A 19,086-nucleotide genomic window follows, 5' to 3' on the forward strand; every position below is an offset into this window, starting at 1 on the left:
CGTTGCAGGAGCCTTTCCCCACAGCCTCCCCATTGCCCAAAGCTTTTCAGACTGGGGGAAGGCTCCCACATTAGGGAGCTGGTGTAGTCTTTCCCTGGTGCCTCCCCATTGCTGGAGTGTTTTCTTACAGCAGGGAAAGGCTACAGCAGCAGGGAGACAGAGGGACATTACTCTGCTAACAACAGCAGTGTAGATGGGGGAAGCTCTGCTTGGGCTGTGGAGAAATGTGTAGGGTACATACCCACAGGCTTTAGGAGTCCGTTTATTGTAGTCGCTTAAGCAGTGCCTCACTGTCTATACTGCTATAACGTATCAGAGACACACAACTTTCATTTACAGCAAAACATGCTGTTTTATTCCTATCACGGCACGGTCATTTAGCATGAGCATTATAAAACACCTTAAGATTAAATAGATATATATCAGACATCTATCTTTGATGGCTTCTTCAGCTAATATACCTACTACTGAAGTAAGACTCACTGGCCTGTAGTTCCCAGACTCACTTAAAGCAGTTTTCAAAAAAAGTACATTTGCCTTGTAAGGGATATAGACACGTGGTCACTAGTTGGAGTTACGGGTTGCGGTGGACCATGTAACTGGCTGACCTAACAATACCTGTCCATAAAAACCAACCTCTTGGGAAACGTCTTTTGCACTTGTATGGCTGGGTCTGAGGGTTTTGGACCCTCCTTCACATCTCATTATTTCTTCCTCTCACAGTGAAGGCCAGTCTGTTTCACATTCTACTACTGACACTTCTGACAGGAACAGGAGCTCAAAACAGCCAGCGCTGCTTCTGAAGTTTCCCTCTGAATGGGCACCACTAGCTGCCCTGGGCAGTGAACAATAGCAGCTTATAGACCCATCTCTCTGAATTTCAGTTTTATTTTAATTCAATGGCAATGCATCCCTTCGGGAATTCTACGGCAGTCACAGACAAATGATGAACAGCACTGCAAATGGCACTTGTGTCATGGAATCCTACTTTGTATTAAACATTAAAGGAACCTGTGGATGTTAATCAGGTTATTGAAAAAGGTCAGATGCAGTAGGACCACAACACCAAAGTTACAGAACACACATTAAGAATCATTAAGCACCATAAACTATAAACGCTCATAACAGTGTCAAATTCCCAATTTCCATTCTACATAAATTGGGCTAAAGTGCTCCCAAAGTAGCACACGTTTCCTTGATTTTTGTAGCTGTACAGTCCCAACTAGTGTTGCAGTAGCCTTCCTTTTTGCCTTAAATTCCTCTCTTAAGAGGAAAAATGGAAAACTGACTGACTGAAGAGTCAAATAAAAATGCTACACACCTGAAGTAAAGCTCTGCTTGCAGAATTTGAACTTTTGAAACTAGTTTAGTTTGTTTGTGAAGCTCTATGTAACTGTTAAGTCTTAACAATGCTGACACAAAACTCTATTAAAAAAAAAAAGGCGGAATCTTTTCTTAACATGTTACAAATTAATTCACCTCCAGGCTGACAACAAGTGTGACAAATTTCAGCCTCAGGGGTAATTTTTTTCAGAAACATATAAAGTCACTGGCAACCAGGGTTTAGAATGAAAATGCTATCTCAGCCATAAAACTGTAACATTGTTAGTGCCATGTTATAAAGAGGAGTCTGTTCAGCTATGCACCTTCGATGTTTTACAGCCTTTGCATGCACTAGGGGAACAGTCATTAAAAAGCCACTTTAGAAATAAAATAAAGACCTTCTTCTCTTCTTGTGACAAACTTCCATCAAGTGAAAACCTAAAGCTGATGCCTCCACAGCAGAGATATTTATTGCCAGTTCCAGACAGTTTAAACAGGGCTATGAATAGGGTGGGATATAGGAGGTACACAACAGGCTAGAAGGCGAGTTAAAAAAATATAATTCAGCTTGGGTGGTTTGAAAAGTTCCTTTCCACACAAGCCACAACCTCTACACATAGTGTCATTATCCACCGAGATGCCTCTTCTACCCCTCAGGAGTATTTTAATTCCCCTCTCCCTGCCTCCACCCATCTCACCATAGAAGATGCTATAACAGATCAAGTCTACTAAGAGAAGTGATTAAAACTCTTATCTCAAGAGGCAAGTTACATTTTAAAACAGATGGGTGTGCAGGCTAGGAAATAGTTTTCAGAAAAAATACCCAACTTGGAAAAAAAAATGAATCTTTGGTCAGTTCATTGTTCTGAGTTCAGTTTTCTTCTAAAGATGAAGGATCCTTGAAAATAATTTTAAAACAATGTTTTCTCCTTGGTTTTGCTATTTTCTCTCATTTCTCCTAATGTAAATTAATTAAAATTTTATTTCTTCAAATATTTATATAATTTTTTTCTAATATTATATATATATATATTCTAATATACTTAGAGGCATACAGAAATCCAAACACGCACGTAAGCATTTCGTGTGTGTAAAAACAATGAAATGCAAGGGAAAACCACTAGCACTTGAGAGAGTGGCCTACCTCAAAACCCAAAAGGAACAGTGTGTTAGAGTAAGGAAAAGTGAAGGAGGAGCTCTTCTTTCTCCTCCCTCCTCTCCTTTCCTCCATTTGCTGAGCCCTTCCCTCTCAGACAGTGAGATGAAGACTTAGAGGAGTGAATTTGAAGTTGGAAGGCCAGGAGTAGCAGTGCTTAGTTAGGGTGTTTGAGATTCCCAGCCTTTCCCACCAAGAGATGGAGCAGAAGCAGCAGCGGTACTCCAGCCATGAGTTGTTCTAATCTACAGGAAGGTAATTCCCCCCTCACTAACTTCCCTCCAAAAGAAGAAGGGAAGGACCCTTCCCAACCAGCTCCCTCTCCCCATGGCATGTTCTAGCCTGCCACCTTGAGACAACCCACTACTCAGCCAACCAACCATCCTACAGATAAAAGCTGCAGGACAATCCCCCTGCCACCACCATTCCTGCTACTGTAGAACAATTACCAGATAGAATGATCATTTAAGAGCCTTTATATTATGGTAGGGAATGTGTTCAAGAGTGCTGAGTGAAAGGTTGAAGGACAGATGGCTAGAGGTTTGGATGATGGTGGCAGAAGAGACTAATGGATATTGGCAGAGAGGACTTGGGGATATTTTACCATGGATGGTCAGACATATCAGCATTTGATATATAAGGGTTTTGAGGTTGCTGCTTTTTGGAGTTTTGGCACCACGTTATTAGTCTGGCCTCAGACACATAAAATATTTTATAAATGCTGGCCTAACTATGTACATGCAGAAATATCCTGGCATTATCTCCTCTCACTGGAAGGCACAAAACAAACTGATTGACTCATTTTGAGGTATCTGAGGCAGACTACTAGACTTCTTAATTATACCAAATCTGCATGAAGATCATATATATTAATCATGCTATTATGAACAAGAGCATTATCAATGGACTCAAATGTACAGAGATACCAGAAAACTGCTGTACAATATTTTCAGACACTAATAATTATACTTGCCAGGCCTTGTCTCTTTAAAAAAAAAAAAGAAAAAAAAAAAAAAGATGCATTCCCATTCACCAAATATAAAAACACAGTCAACACCAACAAATATCATCTCAGGCTTTGAGCTTTATTGAACAGCTAAAAGTTTGCTATGATTTACCTGTCCTGCTTCTATTTTAGAGTTTCTAGGTATGTTAATGTACAATCCTGGGGATGATATAGGCTATATCGGTGTTTCTCAACAACCAGTCCATAGACTGGCACCGTTCCCTGAGATCACCCTGACACAGTATAGGAAGCCTGAGATCTCCCTGACACAGTATAGGAAGCTGGTCCCTGGTATCAAAAAAATTGAGAAACACTGGGCTATAACACTGCAAACTTTTTGACAAGCTACAAAGATACCATCCTTGACCACCCACTTGTCTGCCAATTCCCACAAGTATGTTCATCCTTACTTCAACACCACCTGTTACATGTGGATTGTTCTCCCTGATCTGTGATATCATCAATCCTCCTTTTAATCCCTTCTCCAGGCCCAATTCTGTGACAGCTACAAGAAAGTAGTCGAGGTTAAATGGCTAGACTGGGTGCAGTTGGAAAACACTGCTATTTCTGTAATTACAAAAACTAAAAAAAGCAAATATGAATATAGAAATATACCAATGTACTGCATATATAAAAGTGTATATATTTAATTGTCTCCCTCCCTATCCTGTCTTTGTATATTACTTGTGTTATTACAATGTAAACACTTCAGGGCAGAAACTGTGTCTACCTCAACATCTGTACACAGATAGCACTACCTCAGATTCTGACCATGGTCTCTGGGTGCTGCTGGTATATAAATATTTATTAACAACTAAACGGATCTCTAATGGCCCAAATGCTATAGTTCAAGTATCACATAGAAATGCAAACAAAAACTGGCCAGAAACAACAGACCTGCATTTTTGGGAATGTGAGAAGAGGGGCACTAAAAGTTACCATTCGTTCTATCCCAACCCAGAAATGCCTATCTGTACTTATGTGGTTGTCTCTCTAGTACTATTATACAATGGTATTATGCAACTTCTTACAGCAATATCCCTTCACTGAAATCACAACAATCATCAGTGGCTCATTATGGAGCTATTTTCCCATGAAAGAAAGAAAAATCTGTTACAAAAAATACTGTGCTTTAATCAGTGCCCTCAATATTGTTATTAGTAAGAAGGGCATGTCCGTAGATTACTGCACCATACCCCTGTCCTCTGAAAATAGCATATGGGTAGCAGTTATACTTCAGTGTTTCTTTTTTTCACATCTCAATAATTAATAGAACAGTAGTCAAGAAAGTAAAGTATTAACATCAAAATGATAAAAAAACTCTACACATGGCTCTGCCACACCTTTTTCCATGTTCACATTTACAAAGTTCCTTGTGTTACATCCCTCCTTATTGTACTGTACCTACTACAGAGTTTTCTTGCCTCTTAATACAAATCATCATCACAGAGCATGAAATAACCCTTATAAATCTTTCACAAAAGGTGAAATTGGTTTCTTTGGAAGGGGAATAAATTCATAGGGCATTGTTTATTCCAGGCATTTCCCATATAGCAAGTCAACATACTATAATGCCGACAGATTGATGAGCCAAGTGACGTGCTTGAACGATCAATACAACCAAAACATCTGAAAATTTAAATAGCCAATAGTTACCATCCGTGATCTTGCACAATTTACAAAAAATCTGAATGCCCATTTAGAATCTACAGATATAACAGTTGCCCAAAAAAAGAAGAAAAAAAAAAAGGCAAACAAATATGGAACACAACCCAAAACATGGAAATAAAAACAAGACACACTTACTTCAGATTTGGAGGACATATTTTCTTCCAAGTCAGAGTCATTGGGATCCACAATATCATCAAATGGTGGTAAAGTAGGCTTTTTCTTCTCCAGTGTCTCACTTTCCATTTTGACCTTCCCCATCTTAAGATGAGATTTATCCCTTATTTGCTTTTTGTCAGCAGAACAAGTAAGTATCAGGGAGGGAGCACTAGAAAAACTTCTAAAGAAAGCCTCAGAGCTACTTTTTTTCCTTTTTTTGGCAGTAAATTCCTCCGAGTCTGTAATGGGGGGCCTTTTTGTAGGGGCCTTCTTTTCTTGCTGCTGTCCACCTGTTATAGTAAGGATGTTGTTATTTTCAGATTTTGGCTCCTTGGACATGGGTTTGGGTTCCTTGAAGGCCATCTTAGGAACTATTTTTTCATCTTTTAGTGGTTTGTTTTCTTTGGGTTTCTTAGAGGATTCTTTGGAAGATTTGTTGTGTTCCCTGGAAGGTTCTTTGAAGGCACTTTTATGTTCTTTTGAGTCTTTAGACGGTTTTTCCTTGTGCTCCTTTATTAGTTTATGGGGCTTTGAAAAACTGTTACTACTGCTGCTGCTGTTTGTGTTTATATTCTTATTGGGGTCCTGCAACAGGGATAAGCACAGAGGAGATTTAAAGCAAAGACAAAACAGTATGAACACAAGATTTAAATTAAACACCTGGATTACAAACTAGAGAATTTGTTCTTTCTAAGAACACATTCATAGGTTAGAACACTACTTCCAGGTTTCCCCTTTTAATAAATTGGTATTCTTTAGCCTTTGAAAAAATGGATCTTATTTTAAGAAACACATAGCTAATTTATTTTAAAGATTAATACAGTACCTCAGTGGTTATAAAAGGTGGACTTTTTCAGTGAGTTGTAGTGGGATAAGAGCATCTAAGACACTGCAGAATGCTCCTCTAAATTATTTGGCAGGTAGGTAGCCAATTTAAACTTCTGAACAAAGTTGGATTTAAGTAGTATAAATGAGAAAAGCACAAAAAAAAGAAAGTTTAGGAATTTCTAATAAAAATGTCAAATGTGAAAAGCAAAAGTTACGACAACAAAGCAGTTAAGGAACCCATATCTGACAGCACAAACCACAGCCTCGTGAGGGTCAGAACACACATTGACCCCACAACATTTCGGGCAAGGTCTTATATCCCCCCCAACTTTTCCCACAGTTCATTTCTCATACAGAATGATATATCTTGGGACCATATTGGTGAATGATTCCTGAAACTCATCTGGCTGCCCAGTATTTTAATGAAATCTTTGCTACAAACTCAAAAAAACTTCACTGGGGTGGGGGGAGAAGTCGTGAAGAGGGCAGTGATGGGGGGGGGGGGGGAGGGGACAGGGGCGGGAGGAGGGGAGAGAACACCTTTACCTGGTTCTGCTTTCTCATACTGCTGTTCACTTTTTTTTGGCTTATGTTTATGTTGGGTATTTCTTTATATTTTTAATTCCATCTTGGATAAATAATGGCATTAACTTTTGAGCTGTCTTAATGATGTTTTAGTAGTCCTTCTGGACAAGCAAATGACAGATGCAATGTGCTCCTTTGCCCAAATTTGCCATTGTAAAATTTCAAGAGGCCAAACATATGATGGACCCAGCATCTTTCAAGAGATACCTGTAGTAAGTGAATCACATACTGAACCATTGAAAATGCTATTTCTGGGACTACTTATTACATATGATCTGACAACATTCCTGGCCCGATTTTCAAAAGATGCTGATCACACCAGCAGCTCACACAGATAGAATGCTAAGAACCTCTGAGAAATCATTCATTTCAGAGACGTTAAAAACCAAGTGTATACAACATCTCTCCCCAGAAACAAGTTTATTTTGACTTAACTAGTGATTGTGAAAGAAGAAAACTCAATTTTCAAGCAGTAATACATGTTCCGAGTAAGGCTAATTATTTTCTTATAGATTGATTACACTACAGTATCTCAAAGTAAACATATTTTTGTTCAAGTATTCCTAAAGTTAAACAGATTTTGATGAAGAAATGCATGGAATTGAAATGACTGTATACAGTTATCAAACTACCAGTGAATTTCCTTTCTGCATAGCAAAAATAAAACTCTAAATGGTGCAGAAATTAAAAAAGGATTTTAAAACTGCATGAAACCAAGGGGAGTTTTGGATGTGCAAACAAAAACATTTACAAAATACTGTAATTAGGAATTATAAAAGTATGATATAAAAATAGTGTGTGCACAGATATTTGTACACAAATAGGATTTATATACTAACAACATGCACAATCATTCCAATATACTATAATTCTCTTTCCTTCTCCTGCTTAGAAAGCAACAATAGAACCCAGATGACAAAACAGTGAATTAAAGCAGTAGGATTCTCTAGCTCACAAACAGAACAATTTTTTAAACAGAACAATGGTCCAAATATTGTAGTTGAATATATTGCCTCGAGCAGTGATATCCACCAATTTTTTCAGGGAAAGATGAACAAAATATACAGCATCTTAGCCACTGTGCAACACTATAACATGGAGTGCATGTAGGGTTTCTCTAATTACCATCTGGCTCAAGAAGTTTACAACCTATAGCATGAGAATTGATCATCCTCATTTTTTTCAATCCTACTGTAACTGCCAGCACCGTTCTTACTAAGCATCTAATCTTCTTTCAATCTTGCTAAGTGAATTACTTCAACAGAATCCTGCAACAGTGAGTTCCATAAATTAATTATGGTAAAATTTGTTATATATGTGGTTACCCACTCTGAGTTGGATTATGCCTACTAAATTTCTGTGTTGAACCTACTTGCGCAGCTTGCTCCCAATTTTGAATCTCAGATATTTAAGCTGATTGATATAAAAATATATTTGTAGTGCTAACTGTGATGCTGGTAAACCAAATGCTAGCTCTGGCCAAGACTGTAGGTGTTAGATATAAACGGACAACCTCATAGGTGGAAACCAAACCAGCACAGGTTAATTTTGTTCAAAACGGGTATTAGTCATATAAGAATATATCTAGTGTTTGGACTCTATGAAATGGTTATAAATTGTTGCATGCATTAATCTCACTTGTAATGTCTGTATTCCATGATATAAGGAAATACGAACATTTTGGATTGTGAATTTGAAAAGGTTTGTTCTGAACTTGTGAACCCAGCCACGGGAATCATTCTGCCCCCCACCACCCATCCAAGAGGACTATCAAAAATTAAATGGGCCATTATAAAAGACAAAAGCTTTGTTAATTGTCCTATCCACCCTTGGAGAAGTAGATGCAAAGGGCTTTGTCTCATCGATTTTAATGCTAGAAGATGGAAATAAAAATAGTTGACATGAAGATTTTTCATCTCCTCTTTGTTTGCACTCTCACAGGGCCAGAGACTCACTGAGCCAGAGTTCCCTAGTGTTTACCCCGGGTCCATCCTGAAAGACATCTTCAATTGACAGATTACCACATCAATGTCATCTTTGGGAATAATAGATAACTCATTTGTGTGTATATGCTTGCCTGCTTAAATCTGTAAATAATTTATTTTTCCTAGTTAATGAACCTTTAGTAAGTTTATTATAGAACTGACTACAGGTGTTGTCTTTGGGGTGTGATCTAAGATACAAATTGATCTTGGGTAAGTGACTGGTGTCTTGGGACAGGAAGCAATCTGAATATTTGTAATTTTTGGTGTAAGCGATCATTTTCACTAAGTCCACTTGCCGGGGAGAAAGACAGACTGAGAGCCTAAGGGGACTGTCCGTGATTCAAGGTAAGCCTGCTATAGTGATCCAGGAGTTCACATTTGTTACTGGGTTGGTGAAAAATCTAATTATAGAATTCATCCCTTGCAGGCATTCATGATTGTGAGCCACTCCAGACAGTGCGACACTAATGCAACAAGTGAAATTAAAAACACACAATTTGTATTAGTTCTATAGTACATGCTGCATAGAAACACACTATGTCCTTTAACCTGTTCTAGTTTCATTGAATGCCTGCCCTCTTCTTGTGCCCCAGGACAGTGTAGAAAGAGACCATTTGGCTGCCTCTACCTTATTATGCTATATAACTTGATCACATCTCATCTTACTTTTCTGTCCAACCTATTTAAGCCCTACTGTTTTTTATTTCTTTCCATATGGAATCTTTACCAGTCCCATATCTCAATTCCACACCCTTAAATTTCTATTTTCTCTAGGCTTTTCCTTTTTTTTTTTTTTTTGCGGGGGGGGGGGGGTAAAGAGAGGGGGGAAATGATGGGAGGATGAGGAGCGGAGGAGAGACTGCATGACCAGGACTGAAAGCAGCCATCAAATAGAGACAGTCACTAACCAAACCAACAAGACAATTTTGAACTGACTCCCCATGGTATATAAAGAGTCAAATTTAAGGTCTTGTTCTTGATAAAACCCTCTCTGGGACTAGTGAGAGAAACCCGAGAGATCATCTCTCACTCTCTGCCACCAGGACCTCCCATGACAGCTACACTCCACTGTAGCAGTGAAACTGCTAACTTTTAGGGTGGGGCTTGTGATCACAAGAGACAGAATATTAAGAGGGTTAAGTGAGGAGACAAAACAGTCTTTTCATTATGCTGATGATGCCCAGCTTCATTCATGCCTTTCTTGCTAGCAGCTTGTAAAGAGCCTTGATTAGCTGAAAAGTTACCCACAATTTCTCTCGGAGCCAACGGTGGTTCGTAATACTGGTTTCATTGACTCAGGAGTGGAGACCAATTTAGCCAGGATATCTCAGTAAACAAAATATTTGAGAGAGACAATTAAGATCTTGAAATTTTGGAAGTGAAGGAGAGCTTGTTAAATAAGGGCCATGAATAGAAATCAATGCATATTTGCCAATTAGAGCAGCGTAAGTATTGTAAAGAAAACTTCTGAGAATGGAATACTACCACGAAATGAAAGGGAGGGCTTGGGCTTTAGCCTTAATTTGGCTGAACTAACGCTCACTCAAGCAGCCCCATTCAAGTTGCCAAATCAATGGCATACCCGCTGTGGAGAACTGGGAAATTTCTGGGTTGTTTTTTTTTAAATGAAATGATGTGACACTCAGTTTTCCCCCCTCACATTGCATTGTTATCCACCAGGGTGAAGGAGTTAACTTCTATCTCTTCTGAAGGGAGATGTGATAGATCTGAGACCCCAGAAGCATGGAAACTTCAAAGAGTATTGTATTTGGATATATCAGATGCTGTGGAGCACATGTAATATTCAGACTTCTGTATTGATAAATGTTCCACATCTTTGTGTTCCTAGCTCACTGGGTGGGTTTTGGGGAACTGGGAATCCCTCAGGGGTTATTAAGGCAAAGTCACTGTGCTGGTTATGAAGTTACCCAGCCCTTTGAAACATTGACTGGTTTTATCTGTTTCAGAAGAACTGGGGAAAAAAGACCCCTAACTGTATAATGTCAGCCTAAACTGATTCTGTGACCTTCACTTGATCCACAAGCTGACATGAGATTTTAACCAAGAGGACAAAACTCTGCTATAACAGTTTGAAGAACTTTTGAAATCTACCATGGTCTTCATATGGAAGATGAGCAACACCAGTTTAGCATGTGTGTGGACCATTTATTTTACGTTGTATGTTTTCTCTGTAATGCTTTTGTCCTAAATAAATGAACTGTGCTTTGGGAAAGTTGACTGGTCACTGGTAAACACTGTCACAGCCCTTAAGAGATAGCAGAATGTAAGATCAGACCTGTTGTGATAAGCACAATCCTACAACACTGTTCTGGAGGGAGAGGAATGTGAGATCCTGCCCCATAGAGAGGTGACTGCTAGAGGCCTAAATCGGTGCTCAAGGGGGCAGAAGTGCAGTTAAACATGAAACTGTGACATCTACAATTCCCTGATTTTATCTCTCTTATATAAAAATTGTGCACTTAACTACATAGCTACTTTGTTTTTCATCAGTTGATGTTCATTCACCATTCTGCACAGATAAGCATCTGGTTGTTAGGGGAGGTGGGTTTGCAGAGGTGGGTACCCTCCTGCCTATCTGTAGCTGTGGTTTATTTGGCTGCTTTACACTGCCACATGTTTAAAATGAAGAAGAGGGAAACATTTAACTTTTGCGAACTGCTGTTGGAGTAACCACAATTCAGAATATGACAGCGGCAGAACATGAGAAATGAAATGAGCAAGCCAGGGTCACAGTAAACCTCAACCTCTATTGAGGTTGACTAATTTTAAAAATACAGTTTGTAGAACTGCTCTGAAAAACAGAGTTGGCCTTTTAAATAGAACTTGTGTCACTTAGATGGGATGTTAGGACAGGATACAAGTTATCTAATTAACAAGTCACTGATGGAAAACTCTTCAGGACTTGCCTAAGCTAGATTTTTAGGCTGTGTCCATCAGCACAGAAGATGAGGCTATGTTCACACTGCCCCATAGTTCACACTATGGGGATGTGGACAGAAGTATGCACCAAAGTGCTGCACTATAACTCCCCCATGTGGATGCTGCAGTTGCGAACTTAAAAGATTCCTAGTTCACATTAATGTACTCCTGTTTGAGAAGGACTAGGTTAGTGCAAACTACATACCTTGCACCCGCAGCATCTACATGGGGAAGTTACAGTGCAGCATTTTGGTGTGCACTGCTATTCGTTCCCCTGTAGTTTGAACCTGGGGCAGCAAAGTCAAGCTCTAATGTCTTACAAAAGTATTAGGAACATGAAATAGCAATCTCTCTCTTCCTCCACAATAGATATAGGGGGAAGAGGAAAAGTTAATGGTTTTATTTTTAATGGGTTTTTGTTGTTGTTGTTGTTTCTTAAAAAATTGTACTTAGGTTTTTTTAAAATGTCAGAAATCTAACAAAAAGCAACACAGCAATCACCATAACACCAGAAAATAAACGCCACAATCCTGAGAAGAAACTTGGGGTTGGGGAACAATAAGAGACAGACCCACAAGACAGACATTTTGCATGGGTATATATTAAAAAACTCCATTGGTATTTGCCAGGTCTTCACAGTCAGCAGTAAAAAATTCAAACATTAGAGCTAGTCAGAAATTTTCTGATGGAATATTTTTCCACTGGAAAATGCCAATTCCTCAAATCTAATCAATGTCCTACAAAATGGAAAATCTGGCTTCTGCCCAGCTCTACCAAACATAAATGAAATGTAGCTGAGATGGGAAATTCAGTAGGCTAGCTGAGAAGACTGTTCTCTATGAATACATTTTCACTGTGGCTCTAAACCGCACTAGTATTTTAAACGTATCAGACAGATTTTGAAACTTCCTGAGTCGACTATCAGATTAACATGCACTCTACTGATGTGCCCTACTAATGAAAGATAAGTGCCTTTAATGACTAAGCAGTAAATAAAATCCATTACTCCCCTTAACAATTCTGATGACATTTGAATGTTTGAAAGTAAGGCACTTCCCCACTTCCCATGCCACTAATTTAAAAAAAACAAAAACAAAATCATTAATCATTCCTGATTTTAGTCAAAACCATTTCCCTGGAGTTTTGAAAAGTGTGCGTGTAAAGCTTAAGTTTTATGTAAAACAAACCCCAAAGGCAAGATCTAGTGACTAGTGCTGTTTTTATATTTCACAAGGAATGCCAAAGTTTGATTCTGAGCTGTGTTTTCATGTCTGGGTCAAGCAAGGGTAGGTGGTGTCCTCAGTAGGGGTGTTTGGAAAACAAGAATTCCATTTCATGAAAAATTCAGAGATTTCAAAATTTGTCTTCGTTCTGGTCAGACTCAGAGAGAGCAGGGATTTGAACATGTCTCCCCCACATCTCAGGTGAGCTATAGTGTATAACTGAGCTATAGGGTATGCCTATATGTCAACCCAGGATTAGTAGAACTCAAGTTAGCAGACCCTGGGTTTGTTAACCTAGAGCTTGAGTATCTACACACATTTGTAAATGCAGGTTATGAACTGTTGAACTCTAGGTCCCAACCTGGGGTTCTTGCACCAAGGCTGCATTACATGGGTCTGAGGCCAGTCAACCATAAAGAACAGTTACTTACCTTGTAACTGTTGTTCTTCGAGATGTGTTGCTCATGTACATTCTGAGTTAGGTGTGCGCGCGCCACATGCACCGGTCCCGGACATTTTTTCCCTAGTGGTATCGTAGGACTGGCTCTACCGCCCTCTGCAGCGGCGCATGTATGCGTTTGTATGTAGGGCACTGCAGACCCTCCTCCCTCTCAGTTCCTTTTTGCCGAACTCCAACAGAGGGGAAGGGGGATGGGTTGTGGAATGGACATGAGCAACACATCTTGAAGAACAACAGTTACATTGTAAGTAACCGTTCTTTCTTCTTCAAGTGCTTGCTGATGTTCATTCTGAATTAGGTGACTCACCAGCAATGCCTCCAGAGGAGGATAGGAGTTCACAGATATGATGACTAACACTGCTCTGCCAAATCCAGCCCTGTCCTGAGCTTGCTGTATGATGGCAAAGTGGGACATGAAGGTATGTACCAAAGAGCATGTAGCAGCTCTATAGATGTCCTGTATGGGTCCATGCACCAGGAAGGCTGCTGAAAACACCTGAGCTCTTGTAGAGTGGGCTGATAGGGATGCTGGGGGCGTGACCCCTGCTTGTTCAAATGCAGGCTGTAATCCAGGACGAGATTCGCCGGGACGACACCGGACGCCCCTTCATCCAATCTGCGATTGCAACAAAGAGCTGTATGGAGCAATGAAAAGGCCTGGTTCTGTCGATGTAGAAGGCTAGAGCCCTCCTTACATCGAAAGAATGGAGATGCCTCTCTTCATTGGAGCTGTGAGGATTTGAACAGAATACTGGCAGAAAAATTAGTTAATATGAAAGTTGGAAACAATCTTTGGCAGGAATGTGGAGTGAGGACGAAACTGGACCTTTTCATTGAAAAAGGCTCTGTATGGAGGCTCTGAGGTCAAGGTTTTAATCTCTGAGACCCTCCGTGCAGAAGTGATCAACACCAAGAATGCTACCTTCTAAAACATGTATGAGGGAGCAGGAAGCAGTGAGCCAGGAAAGGACAAGGTTAAGATCCCATTGGGGAACTGGGTCCTGCACGGGAGGAAAAAGCCTCTCTAGACCCTTGAAGAATCTGGCTGCCATAGGAAGAGGAAGCTGATAATTGCAGGGGGGGGAGGGGGAGAATGCCTCAGGTGTGGTCATGTGGTCAGGTGTGGAATGCCTCAGGTGTGGTCGAGACTACCAGGTGGCGGAGGCCTTGGCCACTCCTTGGAGTCAGCGGAAGCATGGGCACCGGGCTTATCACCCACATGGGTGGAAAGCCTTTCCAGGTCAGTGGGAGGCCCTATTCAGGTTTTCCTGAGATCCCCGAACTTTTCTTAGCTGACTTCAGTGCCAGCGAGTGATTTCTTTCAGTGTGCGTCTTCTTTGGCTGCTTCTTTGGCATCGGGGATGTCGAGCAGTGCCAGGAGGATGCCGATGCCTGGAGAACACTCCGCGTCGGGATTGTGGTTCTTGGTGCTGAGTTTGACCTCAGCTCCAATGCCAGTTTGAGTGCTGATTCCATCAGAAGGGCCTTGAGTCTAATGTCTCGGTCCTCCTTCGTCCGTGGACGGAAGCTCTTACAGATCTTACACTTTTCCCGCATGTGAGCTTCCCCCAAGCACTGTAAACAGCTCTGATGCGGGTCACTCAGTGGCATAGGCTTCTTGCAAGAAGCACGTGGTTTGAACCCCAGAGACCGGGGCTTGCCCCAGCCCTGGGTAACTCACTAACTACTTTTAAGTACTAACAAACAACTATATACACTAGAACAAAACAGTAAGACCACTAGGATTACTAATACTTGGGAGAACAAGAGTGTTCCAGCACTGTCACAGGAGGTAAGAAGGAACTGAGAGGGAGGGGGGCCGGCAGCTCCCTATATACAGGCGCATACGTACACCGCTGCAGAGGGCGCTGGAGCCAGCCCTACAGATACCACTATGGGGAAAAATTTACGGTACCGGTACATGTGGTGCACACACATCTAATTCAGAATTGACATGAGCAAGAAGAACCTGGACTTCCTAGTACCCTCCCAAAATGTGGCTGTTCTAGCCCTTTGTTGGTGGTGCAGTGTGAAAAAACCTGACGGTCCACCAAACTTGACTCTCAAGATGACAAAGAAAGTCAGCCTGTAGGATTGTGGATTAATTTTGACCAACCACCAGAGCAGGAATCCAGTGAGACTGCATCTACACTGCAAAGTAACGGAGCTTGACCCTGGGTCACTGCTCGACAGCTGTGAAATGGGTCTTGGAGAGTTGAAGATTAAGTAGTATGGAAACCCAGCCTTAGATTTTTAAAAGAAACAAGCCCCCAATTTAAAATTATCTTCTAAAACCAGGAGGTTGATGTGCTTTTTGAAACCATGGTATCAACATTATGCTCACCATGGATGAATTTGGCCCCATATTCATGCATGTAAAGAATTACTTCATCAACCACTAGGACAGCCAAACCCTCTCTACAAACTCAGAGATTCACTTTTACCTAAGTGAATAAATTCTTATCACCCCCACCCCTTATGCAATCACCCTACATGTCTCAACAACAGCTGGAAAAAAACAGCATGGGAGACATGAAATTTCATGGGAAATAATAGTATTTTCATTCATCACATTCAATTAACATATGAGAATCAACTAAATGATTGGGTATACTGGTAGACATGCATGAAAGTTCACCCATATTCTGTGTTGTATATACCTTAGTGCAAACAAGAATGTATTTCTAAAACTTATTTTTCTAAAACTAACTGTTCTGAAGTATTTGTTTTTCTCTCCATGCAAAGAAACACTGCAAACAATAAAAGTGACTGACAGATTCTGTTGCTGAAAGTGGCACGTCAGCTAAACCTTTCCTTCAAATGATTATTGTAACATTTAGATTGTGGATTATTGGCTGATAATGTATTTACTTACCACTGCTTACTTTTGCCTATCTGTCAAATATCTACATGAAACAACCCAGGTGAATCATTCTATACTTTCTTTGGTATCTAATACAACAAACATCAAAAGGAAAATTAATATAGAGATTACATGCTTGTTAAAATACCAAAGTAAATTAAAGAAAAGTACACATATTTCTTCAAGAAACATAATCCCCTTGATATAGTAGGAGTAACAGACCTATAAAAGAAACATTTCGAAGAGCACAGTACAATCAGGAAGTATTTTTCATAGTTTACAGACTGTGGCAGCCAATAAAAGAGAAAGTGCCTAGAGACTTAATCACCACTGGGATTACAAGGCACAGAGATGGGGGAATGAAGGATCTCAAACAACTGTCGGTTCCCATGCAAGGGCACATCATGACTTCATGTTGCAAAACGTAATGTCCCAACTTGGTTAAATAGATGCCATGGGGCAAGTGCCTTCCTATGAAAATGGTTTCAAAGAACTCAAGTAGCAGATAGACATGATGAAGCTAGTTAGCAATTAATGCAATTTTGGTTCATTAAATTTAATTTAGTCATTAAGTTGGCTATATTGGCACTACCAACCTAAACTAGTGTATTCTATGTTTAGTCTAGCAATTTAAAACTAATGGTCATAAAAGACACATTATTTTATTTCTACTTGTAACAAAGTCATTACTTTAAATTTCACAGCTGTCCCCAAACAATCTGGAAACATTAAGGTAAGAACAGGGAGTTAGCCTCACAAATTTGCTCCTGATCTTCAGGTCTTGGGGGACAATGTGCATCAGTTGGAGGAGTTGCTTAGTTTCAGAAATTCAGGTTAAAATGACTTGTACCACTTTGTAATACTGAGCTTTTAATGTAAACATTCAGTTTTTAAATCTTGCTTATCAGTATCTATCAATTTGGAAAGGCTTTGGTGCACAGCAGAGGGAGAGTGCTAACAAATCACATAGCAGAAGGTAAAAGGGGAGACAATTCCTTCTTAAGAGTAATACTTAATACTTTAGCGTCCCCTGACTCATTTTATTCACTACTGTCTGTAGTTTCTGCCTAGAAAGTGTTTTCCTTCTACTGATTGTTCATTTCACAAACATTACTGCCCCTTCCCCTCCCGCAAGCTTTCAACTATGTCTGATCCATCTGGCAGATTGCTATTATAGTCAACAATGGCAGCAGAAAGAGAGAAACATTACTCACTGTGGCCAAACTGCCAGCAGGGGGAGCATAAGACACTATTTTTCTGTAGGCAACAACTTAAATGGCTACTGTTTTTTTAGAAAGTAAATGGTATTACTTGGCCACCGATAGACTGATTCCAGAAGACTCTCCCCATTAGATAATTATAAAATAGATCAAAATGTTGATTATAGTACTAGACGCTATCCTTCTATACCTGCATATTTTAAAAACATGAAATGAAAAATCAGCACAATACACTTAAGCAATATAATTATCACTATCCCTGATTTATCATGTCACTTGAGATATTTATATATTCCTAAAGCATCCAGAGTCCTTGAAAATGTACACATTAAAGAATGTTGAAGACAAGAAGCTTATTCCTTTACCGAAGAATCTCCATATTCCCAGTCAATCTCAGCTTCCAAATCAAAACATTTGGGCTACAATATGTTTGTCACATTAAATTATGTAAACTAGGAGATCTACAAACCCATATTTTTAATCCATATTTCAGAAGATTATTTCAGAGAATAAGCAAAGTGTGATGGTTCTGTATTACCAGTTAGTGCCTTCTGATTTTGGGCAAGTGAACATTTAGCCAACAATATCTTTTTTTCTCCCTTTTCTTTGCACTCACAGGATACTGCCTGTAAGCTGTGCAATTCTTCCTTGACTAAAGCTGCCTCCAAGTGCTCTATAACAGTCTGAAGTTGGTAAATGGGAAGCTAACATTCTTGGACTTCTTTGTTTAAATATTTACAGTTAAGACCCATTGTCAATTTCAATAGTACCCTGTCTCTGTAAATCTAAACTGAAATCTGAAAGCCCTCCCCATGAAATAGAGACTAAAAACAACCATTCAAAAATATTTAACTTTTGAGAATGCTATAAAAAGTTATTCTGGCTCACTTGTACACATTGTTCACACACCAATAAGCAAGCCACACTGAAGTTGATGGAGTTACTCTAATTTACACCAGCTATGGGTCTTGCCCAAAATAAATGCTACTCCTCAACAAATTAGGCCTTAAATACCTCCAAAAGGAAGTGGATTTCAGTGTACAGAAGTTTACCATAGAAGAACACACAACATTTCATAATCAGGCTACAAATTACATTGCACGTCCATTCCTCCAAACAAAGAGGCAACGCAGTGGAGCATAGTTTTGCAGATACTGGTACCTCTTTCTTGCCATGAGCACAGAGTAATACTGCTGTCTACATTGTATATAAGGCTGAGAGGAGACAAAGTTGTTTCTGAGGGGAGAATGCTGAATAATTCTTCCCGCTGGCAACTAATACAGTGTATTCTACAGTGAGTCTTTCCACCTTAAACTGGGCAACAAACAGCAGTTAAAGTTGAACAAAGAAGAAAGTAATTCATTAGGGGGACTATCCCCCATGGCTCTGGCATGCCACGCTCTTAGTGAGGGTATAATAGGGATAACTTATTGATATTTATCTCTCTGGATCTCTGTCAAAGGAAAGAAGGAATAGCTAGGGAATTGTGGCTAAAATGAAAACCATGGTTTAATCAGACATGGTTTCTGCTGTATGCCCTCTTTAATGAATCAGATAATTCATAGTCATTCTTTTACAACAGTTTCACAGCTACAGAATGCAAATCTCCATTGCTGTATGACTTTATATCTGATCTTGTATTTTCTACTGCAGTAGCCATTCCACTGCCA

The 19,086-nt window shown here is 39.8% G+C and overlaps 1 protein-coding gene across 3 annotated transcripts in view; it reads right to left on the reverse strand.

The window, feature by feature from the left end:
* MLLT3 (MLLT3 super elongation complex subunit) overlaps window positions 1–19,086 on the reverse strand; it is a 203,838-nt gene that overhangs the window by 52,710 nt on the left and 132,042 nt on the right. For all 3 annotated transcript variants that reach the window (XM_067553147.1, XM_067553146.1, XM_067553148.1), the window contains one exon: window positions 5,292–5,897. In XM_067553147.1, coding sequence (XP_067409248.1) covers window positions 5,292–5,897 — 606 coding nt within the window. The remainder of the gene's footprint in view (window positions 1–5,291; window positions 5,898–19,086) is intronic.

This window comes from Emydura macquarii, unplaced genomic scaffold (genome assembly GCF_026122565.2).
Source record: "Emydura macquarii macquarii isolate MOO-44397 ecotype Brisbane River unplaced genomic scaffold, CSIRO-AGI_Emac_v2 contig_1451, whole genome shotgun sequence".
Lineage (NCBI taxonomy): Eukaryota > Metazoa > Chordata > Testudines > Chelidae > Emydura > Emydura macquarii.